Source organism: Coffea arabica, chromosome 6c (assembly GCF_036785885.1).
Source record: "Coffea arabica cultivar ET-39 chromosome 6c, Coffea Arabica ET-39 HiFi, whole genome shotgun sequence".
NCBI lineage: Eukaryota > Viridiplantae > Streptophyta > Magnoliopsida > Gentianales > Rubiaceae > Coffea > Coffea arabica.
The window spans coordinates 10,010,147-10,032,936 of record NC_092320.1 but is presented as its reverse complement, the minus strand read 5'-3'; the positions used below and the strand labels follow the sequence as shown (position 1 = coordinate 10,032,936).

Sequence of the window (22,790 nt, the reverse complement as noted above, 5' to 3'; positions counted from 1 at the left end):
TTTCAACTGCCAAGACTAATGCAACAACTTGTATAGCCAGTTTGTTTGGACATCTGATTATTTTTTCAAATATATTTATTTATATTATTATTATAATTTTTAATATATTTTTTTATCTTTTTAATTATCTTTTTAATTTACATATATCATATCACAAAAAATATTTGTACAGTAAAAATATCACAAATAACTTACAATCCAAACAAAGAGCTTAAGAATTGACATCTTTAGTCAAATTTACCATAATGACTCTTGGAGTTGAGAAATGACATCTTTGTAGAGCTCTATTTTATTGGTTGAATTAAAATCTAAACGATGCGAAAGAATATTAAGAGGTTGTGTTACAAAAGTACTAAGGCAGCAAAGATTTATCAAATAAAGGGACGAGAGAAAAAAAATAAAAGATAAAAAGTAGTGCGTGCCAATTCTTTCCTTTTTATACCTTATCAAAGTACAATTAATATGGTGCAGCAGTTGAGGGGTCGGCTTTGAATTGCTGGCTTCCCCACTAATCGGGGTTCGATTCGTGGTCGTTGCGCTGTACATCCTGACTCACGCGGGGAAAGCTGTATGGGGCTATCGGCTTCCCTCCGGTTTGGTGTGCCAGTTCGAGTCCAAAGGACTTGAGTCGAGGCTGGTTCCGGATTACAAAAAAAAAAAATTTTACAATTAATATTTAGGGTTAATTGCTTCAATTGAACGCTTGAATTGAAGAAAAGAGCAACGCTGAATGCTTGACTTGCTTCGCAATTTCCCAAAAAAATAGAGGAAAGCTGATGGAACATGGCTCTAGGGTAGACACATGGGAAGCAACTGTACAACGAGCAAATGCTAAAGGGTTAATTCCACTTTGTTCCTCTACACTTTTGATGATTATTCACTTCAGTCCCTAAACTTCAAAATGGGACACTTAAATCCCTAAATTTATAAATACCTCCCATTTATAAAAAAAAAAAAAAAAAAAAAGGCTGAAATGAGAGTGTCCTGACAAATCATGAAAACAACACGGTTACCGCAACTAGTTCGATGACATGTGGAGAAGCGGATGGCAATTTTTTTGGTCAGACAAGGAGTACCAAGTCAAAATCTCGTTAAAAGACAAGCACTTCCTTCCTAATCCCAAGTCGGAACAGCCCATCACTTTTCATTTTTATCACTTTTTTTGTTGTGGTTTTTCATTCCTGCGTCTTGAGGAAGAAGTCCACAACTCTTCCTTTCTCTGGCTTCTCCTCTGTAAAGCGAATCCCAATTGATTTCTCAAAAATCGAACATAAAAAACAGGATTTTCATCCTTCGTCGAATTTCTTCCTCCCTAAGTTCCCTTCCGTAATTTTAATCCCCAAGAAACCCTTGCAGTGATTGAATTCTCCGCCATCATCAATCCTACAGTAATTTCAGATCAAAATCAATCAATATTCGAGCTCTAATGCTTTGATTCCTTACCATATTAGTCGGAAGAAGAATGAAGAAATCAAAATTTCTCCATAATCCAAAAGACATGCTCTCCAAGAGCTTTAATCCTGCAAAATGGTGACTCTCTCTCTTCTTTGGCAATTCAATTATGCTTTTTTTTTCTCTCTCTTATGTAATTCGGTGTGTGGTTATATTAAATGATGCAGCAAGACAGCGCTGAAGTTAGCTGCTTCGAGAATGAAGCTAATGAAGAATAAGAAGGAAGTACAAGTGAAGCAGATGAAGAGGGAATTGGCGGGGTTGCTTGAGTCCGGTCAGGACCAGACCGCCAGGATTCGGGTATTACTTCTTTTTGTTTTTTGTCATCTCTTTCTAACTGTTTTGGTAAATTTGTTTTTATGTTCTTCTACAGACTAATATAACTGCTTGATTTTCTTGTCTATGTTTCTCCGCAAAATTGTATTGTCTAACAAGCGTGCTATATTAAATGATCTAGAGATCAAACATCTATTTTGCTATTGGATAATTGAGTTTTTTTTTTATCACTTGGTTTGTTAAAAACTTGAATCGTATAAATTAAATTTGATCTCTATATGTCATGAAGAAGTAGCAGTTACCTTGGCAATTTTTTAAAAGGATTGATAAAACTTAACGAGGGGATACTGTTGTAGATTGATTGGGTGACGTTTCTGTTTGTCTGTCTGTTTATTTGGAGGGCTTTTGGATATTTTTCTGAGAGCTTTATTAGTGCCAGTTCTAAATACTTAGAAGACATCAGTAGGTGATCAACAGATCAGTGGCAGCATAATATATTTAAGAGCGGAAAAAGGATCAAAACGGGGAGCCTTCTGGTTAAGCTAACTTTTCAAATGATTCCACTTGTATCTCGATGTTCTATGGGCTCTATTTAGCAAAACATCCTTTTCCCTAAAACATCTGGCTGCCCTTGCCAGCTTATTCCCTCTGTTTCAATGAAGTGGATGTTCATAATAACTTACTTTTTCATCTGGTAATGTGCTTTGATGCTAAGACTCGTTTACACTAAGCCCTGGTCGCTTTTAGTGGAGTAGGACAAAGAACTGCAGTAGTTGTTTTTGTAGTTGTCATTTTGTTTTTCTTTGGACATTTGAGAATATATCTTCCTCCCTTCATAGTATTTATTACAGTATTCGTTTGCTAGCCAAACCATATTTGTTTTTTTTTTTTTTTTGTGATGGACGAGATGTTTTTGACTTTCTTTCATCCTGCACAATTTCAGGTTGAGCATGTAATCAGGGAAGAGAAGATGATGGCAGCATATGACCTTATTGGCATATATTGCGAACTCATTGTCGCACGCTTGCCAATCATTGAGTCTCAGAAGTATGGATAATGATGTCGTTCATCTCTACTTGCCAATTCTGCAGTTTGATTCTACTCTCAATTCTGTTGTTGGTTTCTTAGTTTTATGCTTTAACCACTTGTCTTCTACTTGAAGTTAGAGGTTTCTTAAGTAGTATTATGCCTACAACAGTGGTTATTTGAAGGATTTGTGGATTGTAAGAATGGACAAAATCCATGCCCAGCCAGATCTGCATTTGTTAGGTGTCTATATGAATAAATTTTTAGTTGATATGCACATGTTGACACTTTTCTTGATGTTCAAGTCATATGAAGATGCCTGGCATAAAGCGTATTCACTACATGGTTTAACTGTCTGGAGACAGATGAAAATGCCTAAATGGGAATTACTGTCTTAATGATGTTATCTTGCTCAAAATATGTGCTGTTTCTTTGTATGGCACTTCATTGGCCCTTCTCTCACAGACATGCACTTTGTGTAGATATTGTGAAGTTAATCTAAACTTTAGTTAGGGTTCAACATTCATACTGTTCTTTGGTTCTTTCACAGGAACTGCCCCATTGACCTGAAGGAAGCAGTTACAAGCATCATATTTGCATCACCACGATGTGGAGATATACCTGAACTTTTAGATGCAAGAAAGCATTTTACTGCAAAATATGGAAAAGACTTTGTAACTCCAGCCATAGAGTTACGCCCTAATTGTGGTGTAAGCAGATTGGTATGTCATACATCTATAAAGCTCAAACAGTTACTTGTATGTAAATTGAAATATTAGATTCAACAAAATGCACTTTATGGTAGTCAAAGGTCTACATCTATGATTGTCACCTTGTGCTGCTCTTTTCTCAGTTGGTTGAGAAATTATCTGCAAATGCTCCTGATGGGCAAACCAAAATTAAAGCTCTGAGAGCAATAGCGGAGGAACATAATATCAAATGGGATCCAGAATCATTTGGACAGAGCGATGCATTGCCTTCTGATGACTTGCTGGTATAACAAAATTGCTTGAATGTTATAATCTCTTTAGTGGAGCACAGTCATAACTTCAAAGTTGAATATACATGAGAACTTTTTGAGTGTAATTACTGAATTATTCTATATAATGATCAGAATGGACCAAGCACCTTTGAGAAGTTCAGTGCAGTACATGCTGAAGCTTGTCCTCATGTAGCTCCTGATATTCAGGCTCCACCTAGTCATCACATGATGGATAATCAACCTGTAAATTTCCCTGAACAGAACTTGAGATCACAAGAAACCCAGAAACTTGCTTCTAGAGACAATACTCTCAGCAGCAACAGAGTATCTTCTGTTCCACAGGGTCAAATGAGGCCTTCAGGTATGTTACAATCTTCAGAAAATAAATGGTGTTATAATTTTTGGTGTGTAAATTTTACTTTTTCTCATATAGATTTCTGTCCATCAGGAGATGAAGCAGATGTGGGAGAAGTCAGTCATTCATTTCAGAAAGAGAGGAATTCTTATTCCACTAGGCAAAGTTGGAAGATGGAATTCAAAGATGCTACCTCTGCAGCACAGGCAGCTGCTGAATCTGCTGAACGGGCAAGTATGGCTGCTAGAGCTGCTGCAGAACTTTCAAGCCTTGGCAGGGGTGCAACTCAACCACAATATCCCTCAGAAGTGCGTAGCTCTGCTGGTGATGCTCGTAGAGATGAGAGAACTGCAAAACATGGGAGCTCAAAATACAAAAGTGATAACCTTCCTAGAGATCCAGCTAACAGCTCCTTTTCCGATAGACAACCTAGGTTTCAAAACAGACCAATGGATGGGATTGAACATGATAACGGGAGATTCTCTGGGAACTCCTATGGTGATGGTCATGATTATGGAAAAATATATGCACATTCTGCTTCCTCAAGATCAACAGCTTCATATAAGATTGATACTGCTGCTCATAGTGTTCAAATGCCACCAGATGGTAATCATCATAGAAGCTTATCAAATGAGGAGGAAAACAAAGTTCAAAGCACTATGCAAAAACATTCTGGTAAATCTCAGATTGAAGGTATGAATCACTCGCAAGAGGGTTTTAGTTCTGAGAACCTAGATTATTCTCGAGAAGGTAGGATTAATAAACAATCCAGTGTCCTCTCTTCCAGTTCCCATTCCAGCGTCTCTAGCAGTGATGAAAAATACTCAATTTCTGGCCACAACATGTTTGACTATGATGCTGGTAACGAATTTTCTGTTGATATTGATCAAGAGAAAAATGCTAGAGATACTGTACAACCCAGCTATCATGCTAGTGCAGCTCCTGTAGTTTTTGATGATTCTGGTTCAGACACTGAAGATTTTGCGTTTGATAAGGGTTTCCGGATTGATGAGGAATCAAATTATCAGTTTGCACCACTGGGTAGGAACTCACCTCCTCGTCTTTCTAATAGTAAGGGGAATGAAAGCCTTGAATCTAAAACAACCAAATCACTGGAAAGCTCTATATCAGAATTTTCCACCAAAAAGCACTCCTTCCCCGAGTCTTTTGAAAGCTTAGAAGCACCTGTGGATGGCTCACAAGCAGATAATTTTGGTCCTGCGACCTTTGATGATTCAGATGGTGCAAATTCCGAGAGCGAGATTGATATGCTTCATTCTGTTCACCATGCGACAGTGGATTGTGGAGATCTTTTGACTGAAAAAAGTAGCAGTCTTGGGTTTTCAGACATTGAAAGGCATAGGAGTGACTACTACACAACAGAAACTGCTGTTGACTCACAAAAATTTGGTTTTGGTGATTCACCTACGAGTCAATCTTCTTTCAGACTTGGAAAGTCTCATCGAGAGTCCATTAATGCTGGCAGCAAGTACGATAATGTAAAGCTTCATGATTCAGATGGTGCAAATTCTGAGAATGAGATTGATATGCTTTATTCTGGTCACCATGGGACAGTGTATCCTCAAGATCTTTCAACGGAACGAAATAAAAGTCCTAGGTTTTCAAATGCTGAAAAACATAGGAATGACAGTTACAGAGCAGAAACTGTAGTTGAGTCGTCGCAAAAATTTGGATTTGGCGATTCACCTGCCAGCCAAATATCTACAGGACTTGGAGAGTCTCGCCAAGAGCCCATTGTTGTCGGCAGCAAGTCTAGCTTTTACAATTCAGTGGATGGGGTGGGAAACCTCGGTGCCTCGGGATCAAAGAGTTCGTTGGTTCATGAAGTTGAGGACAATGTAGGGGTATCACATTCACATGGAAGGCAGATGGATGATGAAAGTTCAGATGGTAGCATGGCGTTGAGCTTAAAGAAGTTGACGGGTGGCCTTCGGCAGAAGGGTTATATGCGCCCTCCTTATACAAGGAGTCAAGTGGATGATACTTCATCCTCGGCTGGAAGAGTTTCTGAAGCCAATCCAAGCATGATTCCACAGCCTGCTGCTTATATTACTACTGAAAGCTTGGCTAATAAAGGAAAGAATGAAGGTGTGGGTAGTGGTAGAAGCTCAAGATTGTCAAATTACCATTCTGATTCAGAGAGTGACAGTTCCGTAGAGGAACTTAGGAAACAGCCAGCAAGTCGCAGACAAGACCCAAATATTCAACATCCAGGGAACAAAGATAGAAAGCAGTCAAGCTTGAGAAGTTCAGTAACATATTTTGATTCGGATAGTAGTGACTCGGAGGATGATTCTGCTCAAGTTTTCACTGGCAGAAGTCATTTGGGAAGTGGAATTTCTAGGAGGACAAAAGCTTCTCCATCGAGTTCTACCTTAGTTTCTAACTTAAAGGGTGGGTCAAACTCTAGGATGCAAGTAAATCCTGATTCTTCTGTGGAAAGAAATCCAAAAAGACATTATGGTGTCGAAACTCCTCAAGAATCTAGGATCCGGACTAGGAACTCAGACCAGCAGGCAGATTCCCAGCAGCCTAGCTCAGCAAAAGTAGTATCTAATCCAAGTTTTATGTCTAGCATTCCATTGCCAGAGGAAAACAAAAGCTCATCTAGAGTAGAACAGCTCCCCAGCTCAGAACAAAAGGTAGATGCATCCCGATCACGGACTAGGCACTCAGATCAGCCAGGAAATTCTGAGCAGCCTAGCTCAGCGAAAGTAGCATCTAACCCAAGTTTGGTGTCTAAGGTATCATTGCCGGAGGAAAAGCGAAAGTCATCTGGCTTAGAACAACCAAAGAGCTCAGAGCGAAAGTTAGAAACATCTGATAGCACTGAAAATCAGAAGACAGCAAGTGGGAGTGCATTTAGTAGAGAGGATAGCTTGAAGAAAGCTAGTCATGTTCATCCAAAGCTCCCAGATTATGACACGCTAGCTGCCAAATTTCAGGCTCTTCGGACGAATCGTCAGTGAAATTTTTTTTTTTCTCATATGCTTTGATTCTTTGATACATTGCAATAAGGGGATCTGGCTCTTTAGAGGCGACTGGAGCTTGTTGTCTAAAGAGAATTCTGGGAAGGAAAGGATGTTACAGTATATAAAGTTCGCATAGTGGAAAAGTACGTTGGTTCATACATGTCAAAGGATATAGTGTTGATTGCTGTATAAAAGATGCCTCAATTTGTTTTGTACATGAGTTTTGGTTTTTATAAAAGATAAAAACCGATCGCTGCTCTTTGCCTAATTAGTTGGTACGACACCAGAGACAGGCTAACTAGAGCTCGTGGTATGTTGTTATTGTGTGGGATTTGAGATCTTTTCCTAATGTTTAATACCATAAAGGAAACATCTTTTTCGTTGAAATTTGAAGCATGCTGATAATTTGTTCTCTCACCGTATGGACATCCTCCCTCCCACAACAAAAGAGAATTAAGAGTGTTTGCCTCTATGGATTTCTCATGGTAATGGTATAGATTGAAATATTGCGAGAAATATAGTGAAACACTAACAAATTTGGTTTTCAAACTGATATTTTGTGGGAGATCAGACAGCAAAACTGTGTTTTTATCAAGAAAAATGAAAGAAATTTATACATAATGCGTTATCAACCGAGGGAGTTGAGGGCATAGTTGAATACAGAATTTCATAAACTAACTAGGAGACGAGCAAACAACTTGGCAAAGTTGGAGTGCCAATGCTAAATCCAATTATTGTTGTTGGAGTATTTCGATGGGATCTCTTCAACACAGATTTGTCCAGACAAGTGATTATTTGAGAAAAGAATTTTTTTTTGATTGCATCGTTTTTTTTTAATCAACTTCCTGATTTTTCAAGTCCCAACTATCTTTTTATCTTTCTTACCTTAGGTTACAAGCATTGATACGGTATTAGTTGATCATCTTTTCATTTTTTCAACTACATTTTAGTTGAGTAAAGTGATTCATTTTCAACAAATGTTTTCAATCGTGAAGTCACAATTACAAACACGAATTGAAATTCAATCCACTCAACACAAGCTATAGTGAGGAGGTGATTTTTGGTTGGTAACGGAGCCGACCTGAATCAGTCCTCTCTGAGATGAGGTGAGGTGAACTCTGATGTCCGAAGTCAATCTCTTGTCCGAAGTGAATGGCGGGGCTTCTCCCCTAGGATCACTCCGACGATCAAGTTAGTAAGAGAACGAGAAAATACTAAAGCATAAGCCAATGAACAGTGTGCTTACTTGTTGGGAGTGTGTCTGAGGTATTTATAGAGGGAGAGTAGAGGACAGAGCGGAGGGCTTATGCTGGTGGGACCCACTCTCGGGTCATTACGGCTCTGTCCCGTGTCAGGAGGTCTGACTCTGACACTGTAGCTGCCTGGGCATGATGACGGGGAGTATTGTGCAGGTGCCATTAAGTGCCTCCAGTGCTTTTCAGATAAAGCACTGGTCCTGGGTGATGTCAGATGATTTGACATCATCAGCGTGCAGCTGAGGTGGGGGTGCCGAGGTCGGCTACACAGTAGGCTAGGAAAACGGCCGAGGCCGAGCTCAGGGATGATGCCCAGGACACGGATAAGCTCTGATGAGGGACGAGGTGAGTTCACCTCGGCCACTCGGGATGCCCGAGGTGAGCATCCTCATATAGTAATAAAGATGAATCACGAGAGTAGAATCCAAAACATAATAATACGAGTAATCGTGACAACCCAAGGACATTTAATGCTAATAAGGTAGTTAACACTTGAACGGAAATCGAAAACCATCCTTGTAGAAAACATCATCAACTTTTGTTATAAGAGGTATCCGTATAACAACTTTTGTTATACGATCGGTCCACTCCTTAGTCCTTGTAGTAATCAGCAAAATTACTACCCCTTGATTAAGGTTTTGGATTCTGAATCGCGAAGAAAGCATCAACGTTAGAAGAGCTATAACCACTGAATTTGGTATAGTAGCTATCACCAAATCTTGTAAGATTAGTAAAATGAAAGGTCAGTATATGTAATTTACCACTTTAAAGTGATTTTGAACGGATGCATAATACATTTGGGTGGTGATTTAATTCCCACCGGTTTTCTCTCGAGTCTCTTTAGTTCTCCGTCCCCATAGCATACAATAAACGTAGATCTTTCATATCTCAAGAAAAAAAGGGGCCGGGGGGGGTTTAGAAGTTAGAAGATCTACCTGCCAAGATCGAAGAGGTCTGACAATCCAATGACCATCTCTAGATTAATGCGGCCACCGAACAATCACCGCAAGGGATGGTGACGGTGTACCATCAAGTCGTCCACGTCAATACTTCAATGCTGTCGCCCACGCAAGGGAAAATGCCGTGCTCTACTTTCTTTGGGATTCCTTCTCTCTTGCGACACTCCAGAGAACGGGAAAACTTAAAATAAGGCTTAGGGTACTCTCTTTCGCTCTTCTCTCTGTTAGTACGATGCTAAATCGAGGCTTTATTTTGTGATTTTCCTCTGATTGGAGAATGGAATGTTTATCATTCAACTATTTCTTTTTTATTTGCTCAATTATTTGATAATTTGTTGCCTTTACCGGTGCATTCAAAGACTTTTTTTTTTTTTTTTTTGGGTTTCTAAGCTCATCTAAGCAGTTTGTACAGGATTGGCATAAGTTAATGTCTTCTTGAAATATTAACACTCTAATGTTGGGACTTGGCGAGATTTTGATCAACATGCTATGGTTCATTTAGGTTGAACAAGCCTCTTGATTCTTTTTTACAGTTAGATTCGTTTCTTGATGCACACAAGGTGGTGTTTCATCATCAATTCATGGATTCTAGCCTCTTAACTGCTTTTATACGTATTGGTAATCTGTAAATTGTTGAGTGAAATGAAGACGTCAAGGAATGCCCCCTTTTGAAGTTCAAGAGCGACTAGTAAGGAGATATGAAGTCCGCAAAGTAGCAGGGCTTCTAATTATTTTGTTTAATACCTGGTTCATTTATATAGTTCTGGTTGAAGCATGTGTAATAATTTCCTAGCACATTATTAAACCAGGCAAAGGTAGATGCATAGTGCTGCAAAAGTTTAGAATTCACCAGCATAGCTTCTGCTGTTTAGCGTTCTACATGTTGGGGCAAGTTCACTCATTGCAGAAATTTGTGCTTTCAACCAAATGCTGAGAATTGCTGAGATTCACCTGCGTACTCTCCTCTTTCTCCTTTAACTGAACAAGACAAATACTATCAAAAAACTTTGTTTGGATTGCTGCTATATTTCTCCTCAATGTCGAATCAACCTTTTGATACATCTATCTATATCTCGTATAATAGTTAGCAAGGCAAAAAGATTAGTGTATGGTCCTTTACATGTTTAATATTAGTTTCAACAGCACTAGGCCTCAATTAGCCTATTATCCGTTCAATAATTTACTCTGTCATCTATGTAGTTGCTTGGGAACAATGGAAAACAAGGGATTGTTGCAGAGTAGGGAACTCTATCAGGTAACCTTATTCCTCTAGTTTGAAATCTGCGTATTTCTCTACTGGAAAGCTTAATGGCACTCATTCTTTTACCATGACTCAGTACCTCCTGGAGACTAGTGTCTATCCACATGAACTGCAGCCTCTCAAGGAGCTAAGGGATGTTACTGCAAGTCATCCGTGGTAACATTTTTCAAACCGTTAATTGCTCCATTTAGAGAAGCAAGGAGAAGATTAGTAGACCGTTTCATTTCATATTAATCTAGCCTTTCCCAGCTGTTTGCCCTAAAAACGAAACCAACAATATTTGCCAAAATTCAACTGGTGATGATTTTGAAACTGTCTGACAATTTACATGGAAAAAAAACTATACTTGACTCACCGCTGGGCTCACAGAAAACAATTTGGTTAATTCTAGCATCTCTAATTTCTGGAAGTAAACTTTGGATAGTCATGTTGAACATTGGATCCATACCTATCCCAAATTGACTTGTAAGTTTAAACCTCCAAAACAGCAGACTTCTATACTGTTGCCTTTAAACTAAGTTTGCTTTAGAATGCATACCTATATGACAGTCAAATCAGTCATATTTTATGCCTTAAGATTGCTAGCTTCTGTTACAGGGCCACTATGGCAACTGCCCCAGATGCTGGTCAGTTGATTGCCATGCTCTTGAAACTAATAAGTGCCAAAAAGACAATAGAGATTGGTGTCTTTACTGGATACTCCCTACTGCTTACTGCCCTTACAATACCAGATGATGGCAGGGTCAGAGCTACTAACAATTCTTCATCATTGTGAATCAAACATATGGAACTGTTTCTTGGCTTACAATATTTATTTATTTATTTTTTTTTTCCAAACGATAAGAGATTCTTGCAATATTTATTCTTGCAGATTGTAGCAATTGACCAGAACAGAGATACATATGAGATAGGGCTGCCAATTATAAGAAAAGCTGCAGTTGAGCATAAGATCGACTTCATTGAGTCCGAGGCTCTTCCAGTTCTTGATAAACTCCTTGAAGAAGTACGGTTCAAGCAACTTAAATTAGTTCTGTTATCTCTTCACCATACTAACTTTCTGTTTTATAACTTTACATGTTTGGAGGTTAAGTTAGCTTATCTCTTTTAATATCTTCTGGTCCTGCTGTAGAATCTTAACCATGAAGCCTTTGACTTTGCTTTCGTTGATGCGGACAAATTAAATTATCTGAAGTACCATGAGAAACTGTTGAAATTGTTAAAGCTTGGTGGAATAGTTGTATACGACAACACACTTTGGGGAGGATTGGTGGCCTTGCCGGAAGAATCTGTGGCTGAGGAAATGAAAGCAGGCAGGCATTTCACAATTGAGTTCAACAAATTGCTAGCTGCTGATACCCGAGTTCAAATATCCCAGGTTCCTCTGGGTGATGGGATTACTATTTGTAAGCGTCTCCACTAAATCTTATGCTGGAGTACGTACTTGGTAGTTGTAAGTTCTTGTTCTTTATCAACATGCTTGTAAGCATGAACTTGTGGACTTGAGATTCTTCTTTTGTGTTTATAATGTCAGCCTTCAGTACAAGATTTTAATGCCTTGTTGAAATAGATAAAGGAGGTCATCTTTGAAAGGAAATTATTTGCTAGTCACATAAGATCATAGGAAATGCACACTGTTTTCTAAGGTTTCTAGCTACCATGATGGAGTATATATAGTCTGAGAAAACAAGAAATTCCTTGAAGCTATATTAGGGAGATTATAATAGGTGATTTATGATGATATGCTCGTAAATAATGTTTTTACCATCAAGGGCAACAAGCATCATTACGGTTTGAGGTACCTTATATTACAATAGCTGACTACTAATTCTTCAAAAGTTTCTTGATAGCCACTCGTTGCTTCTGCTTTGGATGTTTCCAACTTACAAATAGTACACCAATATCATATATCAGTGAGCCGGAAAATGAATTGAAGGATATGAATTTAGCTTGGGAACACTACTTTGCCTTTCTACTCTCAGACCCTCCTTATTTGCTTGGAAAAATTAAAGTTACTTCAATCGAAACTAGGCTGGTCTCTGCTGGTCAGTATATTTGACTTATCATACACACTAGAAATTTTGTGTAGCAAATCCTTGAATGAATTGTTAGTCGGATTGAGCTGGTAGTGAAAGAATCAGAACAAAATCTAGAAAATCCAATTGCTTCCCCAGAACGAAAGAAAGCTTAAAGTAAACATTATGCGAACATATTTTGCAGCACGGTGTAGCAGTAGCACTATGGACCTTCCGGCTAATCACAAATCGTATGGCATATCTACCATAATATCTACATTCGCTAAACTCAAGAGTTTGATTTGAATTGCTTGTCAACGATGTATGCTCATTTTGGAGTATCTTTCCTGCTCTGTCGACAATAGCTATGGCCATCCTTGGACGTGGCACTTGTTAGCATGGTAAATTGAGAGGGTATAATTGTAATCTTCATCATGTAACATTACGACCCTGGTAATAACTCTATCCATGGAAAATTTTGTTGAGATGAATCAATCAGCCAGGGATAATCAGTCGATAACACACTGGATGGGAACTGTGGCTGAAGCAGAAGACTCGGTTCCCGAGACACAGAGAGAATCCAGGCTCTACATAAAGGAGCTTAACAAATCACTTGCTGCTGATCCTCGGGTTCAAATCTGCCAACTTCCTTCAGGCGATGGGATGACCATTTGCAGGCGACTCCGCTGATCTTCCCGATTTAAAAGTGGCCTTCAATAAATTTGGTGAACTGGACGTCCTTCCACAGGACTCGTCTTTTTTTTTTTTTTTTTTTTTCGGAGACAATAAATCTATTCTATCCTACGCTAAGAAGGAGGGGGCGGATTTAAGGAGGTCCAGAGATAACCCGGAGGAAACTAAATCACCATCGGACCAAACGGATGCACAGCACAATCATCTGAATTTTTTAGAAACAAACCACTTAGATGTGGCATTTTTTAGTAGGAGACAATCCACCCACTTAGGTGGTGACCACCAGCCCAAAGGCTGGTGGTTTTTCCACAGGACTCGTCACCAATGCCATTTCTCAATTTTTCTGTGTTCGTTCATTTTTTTTTTTCAACACAGGGGTGTCCGGACCTTTGGCCCAACTAATCCCCTTCCGTGTTCGTTTCTCATAGACTATGTTTTGGTGTCCATTGAAAACTTGGTGGAGTTTCTCCAGTTATTCCAGTCTTGTGCCTTCCTTTTTATAAAAATAAAAAAATAAAAAAAATACTCTTACAGTAGAAGAGTTATACATTCTAATATAATTATTTGTGCAAGTGAGCGGATTTCAAGTCTAGCAGACAAAGGCAATTGTTCAGCTGTTGGCTCTTTGTCCATGATAAGTTCTCTATTAAGTCATGATAGGAAATGGTTTGCCTGCTTCGGGGTGCTTCGAGTGCCTTGCTGAATCCATTATTGTGATTCTTCAGCCTTCACTTGTGACACACGAATGATTTAGGAAAGAGTTGAAACAAAATCCCTTTGTTCCTCGTACCATTTGAGCACTTCTCCATGTACACAGAAGCCAAAATGATGCAAACATGTTTCTCAAAGGAATCCCAGAAAATAAGAGTAATTTCTCAAAAAATTATAAACCCACATAATGATTAAAGAAGGTGGAGTAAGACATTGTTGAATATGTTTCCACCCCCTACCACCTGTAACAAACAAACAAACAAAAAACTTAGGGGAAGTGGAATCTGGGAACTTTCTTTTGCTTTATCTGCACTAATAAGTTGGGCAACCTAAAACTCTCCTCGCCTAAAGATACAATTCAGATCTGCCTAAATCACAAAATGTGAGGTTCATGGACTCCTATGGTCATTCTAAAGTAAAAGAATGGAAATGAAATACAGCACGTATCTATTCCTCTTGAGCATCAAAGTTACCAGAAGCTGAAGAATTACAATGGAACTTGTTGCTGGCGTTGTATTTCCTTTCCAATGTAGTATTTCACCACAACCGGAATGCAATTTATAATGCGCCACCTAGAAAAACAGCATTGAACAAAGGAGTGGAACTTGACGTGCCAAATAGCATCATCAAATTTACCGGGACCAATCATTAGCTATCCACCGCAGCTGCATTATCATTTTAAAACTTCATCCCATACAACGTTATTTGACTTTTGTAGCAAAGGTTTCTGCTACAAGGAGAGGAAAGGCAATCGTTGCATCACAGTGAACCTGCTAAAAGAAACAAATTGTAATGTGACAAAAATATACAGATTTTACTTTCTACTAATTATCTCATCAAACAAGTAATAACTAGAAGGTAGTAATTGAACTTTTGTTTTAATGTGAAAATAAGACTTGATCTAATCTCAAAACTTAGCTGATAGCAAGCCTCAAGGCATCTGAGAATGCAGACAAAAGCAAAGGACTAAAAAATGTACAACTCCAAAAGAATTAACCTTCACAGCCTTCGCAGAACCTCGTATCTTTCCCCATGATACAGCTTCATCTGGACGGGCACCAGAATCACTTCCATCGTATTCTTGTGCTGTGTTAATAAAAACAGCAAAGTCTGCACCATTACGCATCATATTTGCATTACATATATGATGCTTGGGTAGTCCCCCTCCAAGAATTATCATTCCTGTCTTCCTGAGACCGACATGGACAGCCTCGCCGTTCATGTTCCTAATATCTGCTTGCGATTATAACATTTCACCAAATTGTTACCAGAAGTACTATGCCTTGGCAGAAAATGAGAATGATATGTTGTTACCCTGCACAATGTCAATAACCAGGCCAGGATTGCGGAAAGAATGGAAATATAGCATGTCACCCAGTGAGCCATCTGTTAAGCCAGGACAAAAGACAGGAATGTTGTTCTGAAAATAAATGGAGATTTTAGAATCAGTAAGCAGATATTGCAACCATATCACTATTTATTTTTCCTCTTAGCATCATAATGATATTGTTCATCACAGTACTCCATAACTACAAAAACAAAATACATAAATTGATAAGCACTGAATGGGATAAAGCTATTCATGCCATGAATAAACAGAAAGTTCTCGTGTTTAGCAATTTTATAACTGTTCTTCAAATTCTTTTATCAAAAAATGGACAAGCTAGATTACACAGCATGACAACTCAAATTGAGAACCATTTGACACAAAAAAACGAGTAGTCTGATTGAATACCTACCTTGTAGGCCCAGTACAAATATGAACTCTCATCGTTAATTTCTTTTCCAAGGCGGGAGATCACTTTAGATGGCGTCCACAGCATATTCTGCAAGAAGATAAGGAAAGCTCATGATATATTATTTTTTATGCTTTTCTCCATCAACACAAATTTGCTCTCCCACTAGAGAGGGAAAACAACAGAAAAGGATATTGAATTTTACAAGCACAAGTAAGGCTAATACAAATCTGCAATCATTCAAGACATCTAAGAGTAATCCACCAAAATTTTATCATCTTAAAGCAGCCAATGGATGGCATGGCATCCAGTACCATAAGCTATCCCAAAACAATGAAATTTTGATACCAAAATGACAGTATACAGCCTCGCAATCTTGATCCTTGGAGTGGCTAGCACGCATCATTTGCGCTTTTATGCTTACAGCTTCAAAACTACAGCATGCTATTTAAAGTACAATTAGATCCAAAACCAATTTGTCAAATGCCAGTGACACTAAGATGGACCCAAACCAATTCTGATGCAAGAATTAAGCTACAACAACACCAAATTAGTAAAACAAAACAAAGAGGGACATACAAGGATACCTTTGAAGTCTGCTCTTCCAACATCTTGTCAAAAATTGGAATAATCCAGTCCTCAAATTTGCAGTAATTGTTATTAGGAACCAACAAGTTACCAATACGATTCAACCCTTTCGAGCGTAAAGCAGCTCCAGGCAAAGAGAAGTCACCTTTATATGTGGGTGCAAGGCACTTGATGAGATCCTCTTCCACACCACCAGCTGTTGTAACAACTACATCAACCTGCATTACAATTTTCAAACATTCACCTTTGAAAATCAAATTTAAACGAAGCAGGAAAAGGAGACCAAAAAAATCAACTAACAAAACATTTGCAGCACCCTATTACATAAACAATCATCACCCACCCATCAATTAATGCGGAACAAGTACATCCAACTAATCTAATATAAACTACTCCATACCTTATCTGACTCTATGACAGTGGAAATTGTTCTCCTAGTTGATTTAATAACATCATCCAACTATAAACTGGTAAAGTCAGTAAAGATGAATGCATTTACCAGTAAAGATGAATGCAGACAGTGTTTAAGGTGACTAAGATTAAGTGAGAAACCAACCCATAAGTAACCAATAAGGTACGTATGAGTCTATTCCAGAGCCAGAAATGTCAAGTATCCTTTACTAAATAAGCAGAATAGCACATGATTCCAGCAATTATGCATATCACCTAAGTTTAAGGTCAACCTTTGTGTCTCTTAACTAAATAGCAACTTCTACAAAGTCCATTTACCTACCCGACGTCCTGAATCATCACAGAGAGTAATGCCTAGAGACAATCAGTCCTAGCAGAATACAAACTGGCCAAAGCACAATCAGAAGTGATATTTACACAACTGCTCACCATGTGATGCTGAACAAGATACCGAATGGTGTCTCGAACCCCAGAAGATACAAGATTTGAAGTGAATCCAAGGAAAACTTTACACCTAACTGACTCTCTAAATGCTGGATCTCTCTCCTCTTCACTGCAATCCTCCGTTGGACACTCGTCTGAAAGCCTCCAATCCAGCTTTAATCCATTATACCGAAAATCAAACACAAACATTGACAGCAAAAATTAAAATAGACAACTGGATTGAAACAAAAAAGACACCCTCATTTCAGGGCATTTCCATCCTAAGTTGTCAGCAAGCAGCACGTACTTAAAACCAATAACATTTCGGCCTACCTAAGCGCTTCATGAAATAGTAACTAAAAACTCAAACAAGATCGAACCTTTTGACAACTGAAATACGAAGAACTCAAAATCAAACAGAAAAAGGTGAGTGATCATCCGGTTAATCAATTAATACATCCTGGATTCGAGTGACTGACCATTTGGTTAACTACGTCAATGGCGTCACCGAGATTGGAGGCTTGAAAACCAGTGGAGACCATTGATTTGAGAAGCTCCGGATAGTTGACGCCTTGGTTGAAATCATAGCCCTGGATTACGGGGCAAGTTCCTTCTAGGGTTTCTGACTGCTTAAAAGCTGCTAAGCGGGCGGACTCCAAGGGGTTTCCGCCATTCAAGGCGTCGCCCATCCTCTGCTTTGTTGATTATCACCACTCAAAAAGTAAAAAGAGCATAAGCTCAAGAAAACAAACAGAGACCTGAAAAATCAAGCGCTTAGACGACGCAGGTGTTGCATTAGTTTTTTGCTTTGCTTTAATCGGACGCTTCTGAAACTATACTAGCAAAGCCAGAGCCAGCCTCCCGTTCCTCCTTTTAAATGACTTTTTCATCCTCGCTTGTCTGTTCTATTCCACTGCTTTTCCCTTTTCTTAGCTCTCTTTTTAACCCTTTTGACATACAGGTAACAAGACGGGAAGGCAATTAGAGCACCGGGAGTGCGCTCACAACTCCATTTACATCCCTTTGGCCTCCGGTGTCGATGTCAGGTTGAAGATTTTCCGTTTGCAAAACAATCAGCTACCTTTGTACGTACATTGGCAACGACATGTAATCTTATTATAAGTTATAACTACACTAGTAATTTTGGAGTATGTCATTGTAGTACCTTTGGCGCGTTCGTGTGTTAGCTAGCAATCATCCGGACTAACGAATCCAACCCATTGTAGGTCGAATCAAGTTTCGGGTATTAATCGAATTCAAGTATATATATATATATATATATATATATATATATATATATATATATATATATATATATATATATTAATAATAAAATTATATATATATTTAATATTTTATTAATTATTAAAAATTTATTATTTTATTTATTTTTTAAAATAATTTAATTATTTTGTCTAAAATTTTTAAGCTCGAACTTGAATTTGATATTTTGATCAAGTTCCGTAAAATTAATTTGAGATTCAATTCGATTAAATCAAAAATTCGACTTGTTTGTACCATAATCTAGCCGGTTTAATTTAAGCACGGTACTTTGAGTTCTAGACTGCTACTTCCGAAATTGCCCCTACAACAACCGGTATACTAATAAAAGTTGTTGTAAAATGCAAAAATCACCACAGATTCCAGGCAGTCGTGTTATGGGGGTGTATCACTAGTGTCATATGGACGATCTCCCTCCGCCTTTGATCCTCGACATCTTGAGTCGACTCGGCGACTCGGCTGACCTCGCTAGCTGCCGAGTGGCATCCAAGACCTTCAACTCCCTCTCTCGAGATATCCGATCCATCAACCTCCACTGCTCCTTCGACCGCTACGCCAAGTCTCGCTGTCCCCTCACTCGATCCTCCATCACGCCCTTCAAAACCATCCTTAAAAACTTGGTTTCCGAGTTGAGAATCGTCGAGTCCGTCACAATCGGCGTCGATAAGCCGCTCCGTACCGTGTCTTACGACGATGTAGAAGATGAAGATGATGATTTGTATCTGACAGAGGTAAATTTTGTTGGCGAGTGGTTGCCCAAGGTTTCCGATGGATTGACGTCTTTTTCAATTTCCGATTTTTGGGTGCAATCTTGTTGGCGACGATCCGAGGTGCTATCCCTCATTTCTTCTTTCTGTGAGCCCCCCTCGTTTGACATTTACTTACTATATACTAGTATTTGTTGTAGTTGATTGATTGTCATGCTTTTTTCTTGTGAAATGAAATCACTAGTAAGTAATATTTGTTTCTCTGGTTTTTGGCTTACTTTGGCTCAGCATCGCCCATTCGTTATCAATTTAGTGTGAACAGTTGAGAACAAATACTCAATTGGGTTGCATTTCTAGCTGGATGTGGCTGATGAGTTCGTTAACTCGATATGGCTGGATGATGGCATTGATATTTTTCTAATGTAATTGAGCAGACTTTGCAAAAATTTGGCAATGCTAATGATGGAATGGAAGGAAGAAGAGAAGACAAAGAAAAAAGGAAGTTAAAAAGAGGAGGGAAATTTTATATTTTGTGTTTTTTTCCCCCATTTACTGAATTACTGCCATTCAATTTTGTGAGTTTCCTGAAGGCCAGTTTCATTTCTACATCAAAACTGGTGTTAGTTTGAAATTGGACTCGTTTCCTGTACAAAATTTGCTGCATCTTTATGGTAAACTGTGCTAGTTACAACCTTTAAATTGAAAAGGAAAAAGTGAAAGAAAGATTATTTGCTTTCTGACCCGGGACATCAAAGAGGGTAGAGGATAAAGTTTTCATTTCACTGTAGCTTGGATTTCTTTTTATTTACTTCAATCTGGTTTGTAAGTACGATGATGGAAATTTTGTAGAACATTCCTTCAGGGACCTGCAGTTGATAGGATTCACATTTTCTCAATTCCTCTAAAAATTTGCCTTCATTTTTTTGGAAAATAATGCGTGAGCGCTTCTTGGTGTTTTGAAAGAGCTCATTGGGTTTTCCTTAAAGATGGTTCTCTGTTTATCAATTGATGGGGTTATTTTCCTTTTGTGTAGGTCATAAGCTGGCCGAGCTACAGATCAGGAATGCTTGGTTGTCAGTGGACGGTTTGAAACCAATGCCTAAACTCTCTAAGTTAACACTTGAGTACATTAGACTGGATGATGAGGACCTCAACAAGGTAAATGAGAGCTTCCCAGGTCTGCAAGTACTCAACTTGATTGGGGTTGGAGGTCTTAAAGATCCCAAAATCCATCTTTTGCAGCTTAAAGCCTGTCGGTGGACTGTGTCTAATGCTGTATATTCTGTTACTATAGTTGCTCCAAATCTTGTTAAACTAAAACTCAAATGTGTGAGGCCAAGAGCACTTGTTATTGAGACTCCATCATTGGCTGATTTGCATCTTTCTGTTGAAGAGGCTAGCAGCTTCAAAGTTGAAGAGTTTGTCAATTTGACAAACCTGCATCTTGAATCCTTGGACCTTCGCAGGCTGCTTTGTTCGTTACCATTTGGTAAAACAATTAAGAACCTGAAACTAGGCTTAACAAAATCTTCTGAACTAATGGGAGTAGCTAAGTTTGGTTTTGAGTCCTTGCTTAGTGTTTTCCCGAATGTCAGCTCTCTTACTTTCACCCCTTGGGCTTGGTCAATTTTCGAGATGTATATTTGCCCTGAAGGTGATGAAATTAGGTCTCGGATGAAGGGGTTGAAAGAGATTACTGCATATTTAGAGATTCATGATTTTGAGACTACGCTGTCGTGCATTTTCTCCATATTGGACAACTGCACTAACCTGTTCGAAATGAAGTTATTTATCCACCGTGATGTCGTCTTTCATGTTACAAATACTCTTATTTCAAGATGTATGACCCGTTATCCAAGAGTTATATGGAGATGGGGAATGTGGAAAGAAGGTACAGAAGATGCTTGGATTCTTGATGGCGTCTTATAAGCTTTATGGGTCCCGAAGGCTTAGTTGTTGATGTTTGATTCTGGTCGGAGCATATCTGCTTTCGCGCTGGTACATATTTTATTTTCCCAAAATAATAAGAACTGGCTACGCTCAGTGTATGTGGCCAAATTAAGCATCCACTTTGAGTGTGACATATTTGTGCGGCTTTGGTGAATCAAGATAGGCTTGTATTGGGGGAGACGTCAAGTTGGGGAGCGATGCAGCGCGGGTTCCGCCTGCTTTGCATCATCCATCCATCCATCCATCTGAAGTTGAACCTTTCGATGACTCCCCTATAAGTGGGACGCAGACCGCTGTCGAACAGCGACGAAGTCGTGCTTGGTTACCTGAACAAATGCGTGCAAATAAATCACTGGCTTGTGTACATAATTATTCAAATGTTGTAGTAGATCCCATGATGACCTTGCAGAAGGTAATTCACGAGCAAGGTCATAGTGCAGACACGTACTGTAGTTTCATGCTTGTACTTGAATTATTTAATAAAATTGCTGGAAATTTTTAACCCAGGTAATGATGCCATGTCTATTGCATGAATGTGATTGATAATTCTCTATAATTTCACTTAAGCATCGTTCGTTGGGGGGTTGCGGTGATTTATAAAAAACGCTTCTGATGCAAATATTTTTAACAAAAGTGTTTTTAAATTATTATATGTTGGACTATTTAAGTTTTGAAAGATTTATTATCAGACACTTTAAAGTACTTAAAAGCACTCATTCAATGCACTATAACCCCAAACTTTTAAGTAGTACTCTTTTTCTTTTTTTTTTTAATAATTTAAAGTAGTACTTCTTAAAAACACCATTGTTCCATTTGTCACAATGTTAGGCGTAGGGTTGCAAATGAATCGAACCGCTCGCGAGCGGCTCGAGTCAAGCTCGAGTCGAGCTCGAACTCGAGCTCAGAATATTAAGCTCGTTAGCTCGCGAGTCGGCTCACGAGTTTGAGTATATATACATATATTTTTTTTATATTTTTTATTTAATAATAAAATTATGTATATTATATATTTTTATTTTTTATTTTCATAGTAAAATTACGTATATATCCTTAATATTTTATTATTTATTAAGAAAAAAATATTATTTTATTTTTTTTTAAATAAATATATTATTTTTTATTTTTTTCAAGCTCAGTCGAGCCGAGCTCGAGCTTGAAAATTGCCGGCTCGTCGAGCTCAAGCTTGGTAAAATTTAGTCGAGGCTCGGCTCGATTAGGTAAAAGTTCGACTCGACTCGACTCGTTTGCAGCCTAGTTAAGTGTTACATTTATGGTTTCTAATCCAAAACTTGACGTCGATGCAAAAGGTTAGGGGCTGTGAATTTCTGCATCCTTCTAGCGTAACAGTGCAACGAAAGAGGAAAAACGCCACTGGATCCGAGATTGCCACCAGCTTATGCCTCCTCTCACTCCATATTTTGAATTGAGAGTTTAAAAGACATGCTAGCAATACAAAAGGGGAAACTATCAAATAAGAACTGAGATCAAGAGTTTGCAGGGAAGACAAAATGGGGCGTTCCGAGAATCGAACTCGGGACCTCTCGCACCCAAAGCGAGAATCATACCACTAGACCAAACGCCCAGTGTTGCTCTAATAAAATTATAACTTTTAGAAGTTCTTGTCCCGAATCCATATTCCCAAGAGCTACAACAGGGAATGGTCTAATCTCTCGCGTTCGCTCTTATAACCCACGAAAAGAGCATCAATCAAGGATAAA

The 22,790-nt window shown here is 38.6% G+C and overlaps 4 protein-coding genes and 1 non-coding gene across 11 annotated transcripts; 3 read left to right on the top strand and 2 right to left on the bottom strand.

The window, feature by feature from the left end:
- The first annotated feature begins 1,010 nt into the window (after positions 1–1,010).
- On the top strand, positions 1,011–7,471 carry LOC113693632 (uncharacterized). 2 transcript variants are annotated; one of them, XM_027212198.2, is made up of 7 exons: positions 1,011–1,530; positions 1,620–1,752; positions 2,672–2,775; positions 3,305–3,476; positions 3,608–3,748; positions 3,869–4,097; positions 4,185–7,471. In XM_027212198.2, exons 1-7 carry the CDS (start codon positions 1,463–1,465, stop codon positions 7,079–7,081), a joined length of 3,744 nt encoding a protein of 1,247 aa, XP_027067999.1. In that variant the 5' UTR covers positions 1,011–1,462; the 3' UTR covers positions 7,082–7,471. The 2 variants fall into 2 exon arrangements, with proteins under 2 accessions (XP_027067999.1, XP_071908848.1); XM_072052747.1 differs by lacking the exons at positions 1,011–1,530; positions 1,620–1,752 and having other exon boundaries at positions 2,683–2,818.
- Positions 7,472–8,776: 1,305 nt separating this feature from the next.
- Positions 8,777–12,111, top strand: LOC113691301 (probable caffeoyl-CoA O-methyltransferase At4g26220). 5 transcript variants are annotated; one of them, XM_072052750.1, is made up of 7 exons: positions 8,777–9,082; positions 9,320–9,498; positions 10,500–10,554; positions 10,637–10,716; positions 11,146–11,302; positions 11,432–11,563; positions 11,690–12,111. In XM_072052750.1, the coding sequence occupies exons 3-7, from the start codon at positions 10,513–10,515 to the stop codon at positions 11,978–11,980; spliced, it is 702 nt and encodes a 233-aa protein (XP_071908851.1). In that variant the 5' UTR covers positions 8,777–9,082; positions 9,320–9,498; positions 10,500–10,512; the 3' UTR covers positions 11,981–12,111. The 5 variants fall into 5 exon arrangements, with proteins under 5 accessions (XP_071908851.1, XP_071908849.1, XP_027065197.1 ...); XM_072052748.1 differs by having other exon boundaries at positions 8,777–9,498; XM_027209396.2 differs by having other exon boundaries at positions 8,783–9,498; positions 11,158–11,302.
- Positions 12,112–14,136: 2,025 nt separating this feature from the next.
- LOC113692380 (deoxyhypusine synthase) lies at positions 14,137–18,339 on the bottom strand. 2 transcript variants are annotated; one of them, XM_027210777.2, is made up of 7 exons: positions 17,614–18,339; positions 17,141–17,308; positions 16,300–16,518; positions 15,716–15,802; positions 15,291–15,396; positions 14,974–15,209; positions 14,137–14,746 (listed from the first exon to the last, which is right to left on the bottom strand). In XM_027210777.2, exons 1-7 carry the CDS (start codon positions 17,821–17,823, stop codon positions 14,678–14,680), a joined length of 1,095 nt encoding a protein of 364 aa, XP_027066578.1. In that variant the 5' UTR covers positions 17,824–18,339; the 3' UTR covers positions 14,137–14,677. The 2 variants fall into 2 exon arrangements, with proteins under 2 accessions (XP_027066578.1, XP_027066580.1); XM_027210779.2 differs by having other exon boundaries at positions 17,141–17,289; positions 17,614–17,758.
- Positions 18,340–18,752: 413 nt separating this feature from the next.
- On the top strand, positions 18,753–21,583 carry LOC113692379 (F-box/LRR-repeat protein At4g29420-like). The gene is made up of 2 exons (XM_027210776.2): positions 18,753–19,270; positions 20,156–21,583. The coding sequence occupies exons 1-2, from the start codon at positions 18,817–18,819 to the stop codon at positions 21,049–21,051; spliced, it is 1,350 nt and encodes a 449-aa protein (XP_027066577.1). The 5' UTR covers positions 18,753–18,816; the 3' UTR covers positions 21,052–21,583.
- A 999-nt stretch (positions 21,584–22,582) lies between these two features.
- Positions 22,583–22,654, bottom strand: TRNAP-UGG (transfer RNA proline (anticodon UGG)). The gene has a single exon. It is a non-coding gene; the product is annotated as a tRNA-Pro (tRNA).
- Positions 22,655–22,790: the final 136 nt, after the last annotated feature.

What these genes read in the sequence shown, in the direction of transcription:
- LOC113693632 (XM_027212198.2), top strand. Translation starts at nt 1,463, where the DNA reads ATGAAGAAATCAAAATTTCTCCATAATCCAAAAGACATGCTCTCCAAG. An exon ending in ATTGTGGTGTAAGCAGATTG is followed by an intron (nt 3,477 to 3,607) that starts GTATGTCATACA and finishes CTCTTTTCTCAG; the next exon opens with TTGGTTGAGAAATTATCTGC. An exon ending in GGGTCAAATGAGGCCTTCAG is followed by an intron (nt 4,098 to 4,184) that starts GTATGTTACAAT and finishes TCTGTCCATCAG; the next exon opens with GAGATGAAGCAGATGTGGGA.
- LOC113692380 (XM_027210777.2), bottom strand. Translation starts at nt 17,823, where the DNA reads ATGGGCGACGCCTTGAATGGCGGAAACCCCTTGGAGTCCGCCCGCTTA. An exon ending in TTGACGTAGTTAACCAAATG is followed by an intron (nt 17,309 to 17,613) that starts GTCAGTCACTCG and finishes AATGGATTAAAG; the next exon opens with CTGGATTGGAGGCTTTCAGA. An exon ending in GTTCTGCGAAGGCTGTGAAG is followed by an intron (nt 14,747 to 14,973) that starts GTTAATTCTTTT and finishes TTCTTTTAGCAG; the next exon opens with GTTCACTGTGATGCAACGAT.
- LOC113691301 (XM_072052750.1), top strand. Translation starts at nt 10,513, where the DNA reads ATGGAAAACAAGGGATTGTTGCAGAGTAGGGAACTCTATCAG. An exon ending in CAATACCAGATGATGGCAGG is followed by an intron (nt 11,303 to 11,431) that starts GTCAGAGCTACT and finishes TTATTCTTGCAG; the next exon opens with ATTGTAGCAATTGACCAGAA. An exon ending in TTGATAAACTCCTTGAAGAA is followed by an intron (nt 11,564 to 11,689) that starts GTACGGTTCAAG and finishes GTCCTGCTGTAG; the next exon opens with AATCTTAACCATGAAGCCTT.
- LOC113692379 (XM_027210776.2), top strand. Translation starts at nt 18,817, where the DNA reads ATGGACGATCTCCCTCCGCCTTTGATCCTCGACATCTTGAGTCGACTC. An exon ending in ATCCCTCATTTCTTCTTTCT is followed by an intron (nt 19,271 to 20,155) that starts GTGAGCCCCCCT and finishes CCTTTTGTGTAG; the next exon opens with GTCATAAGCTGGCCGAGCTA.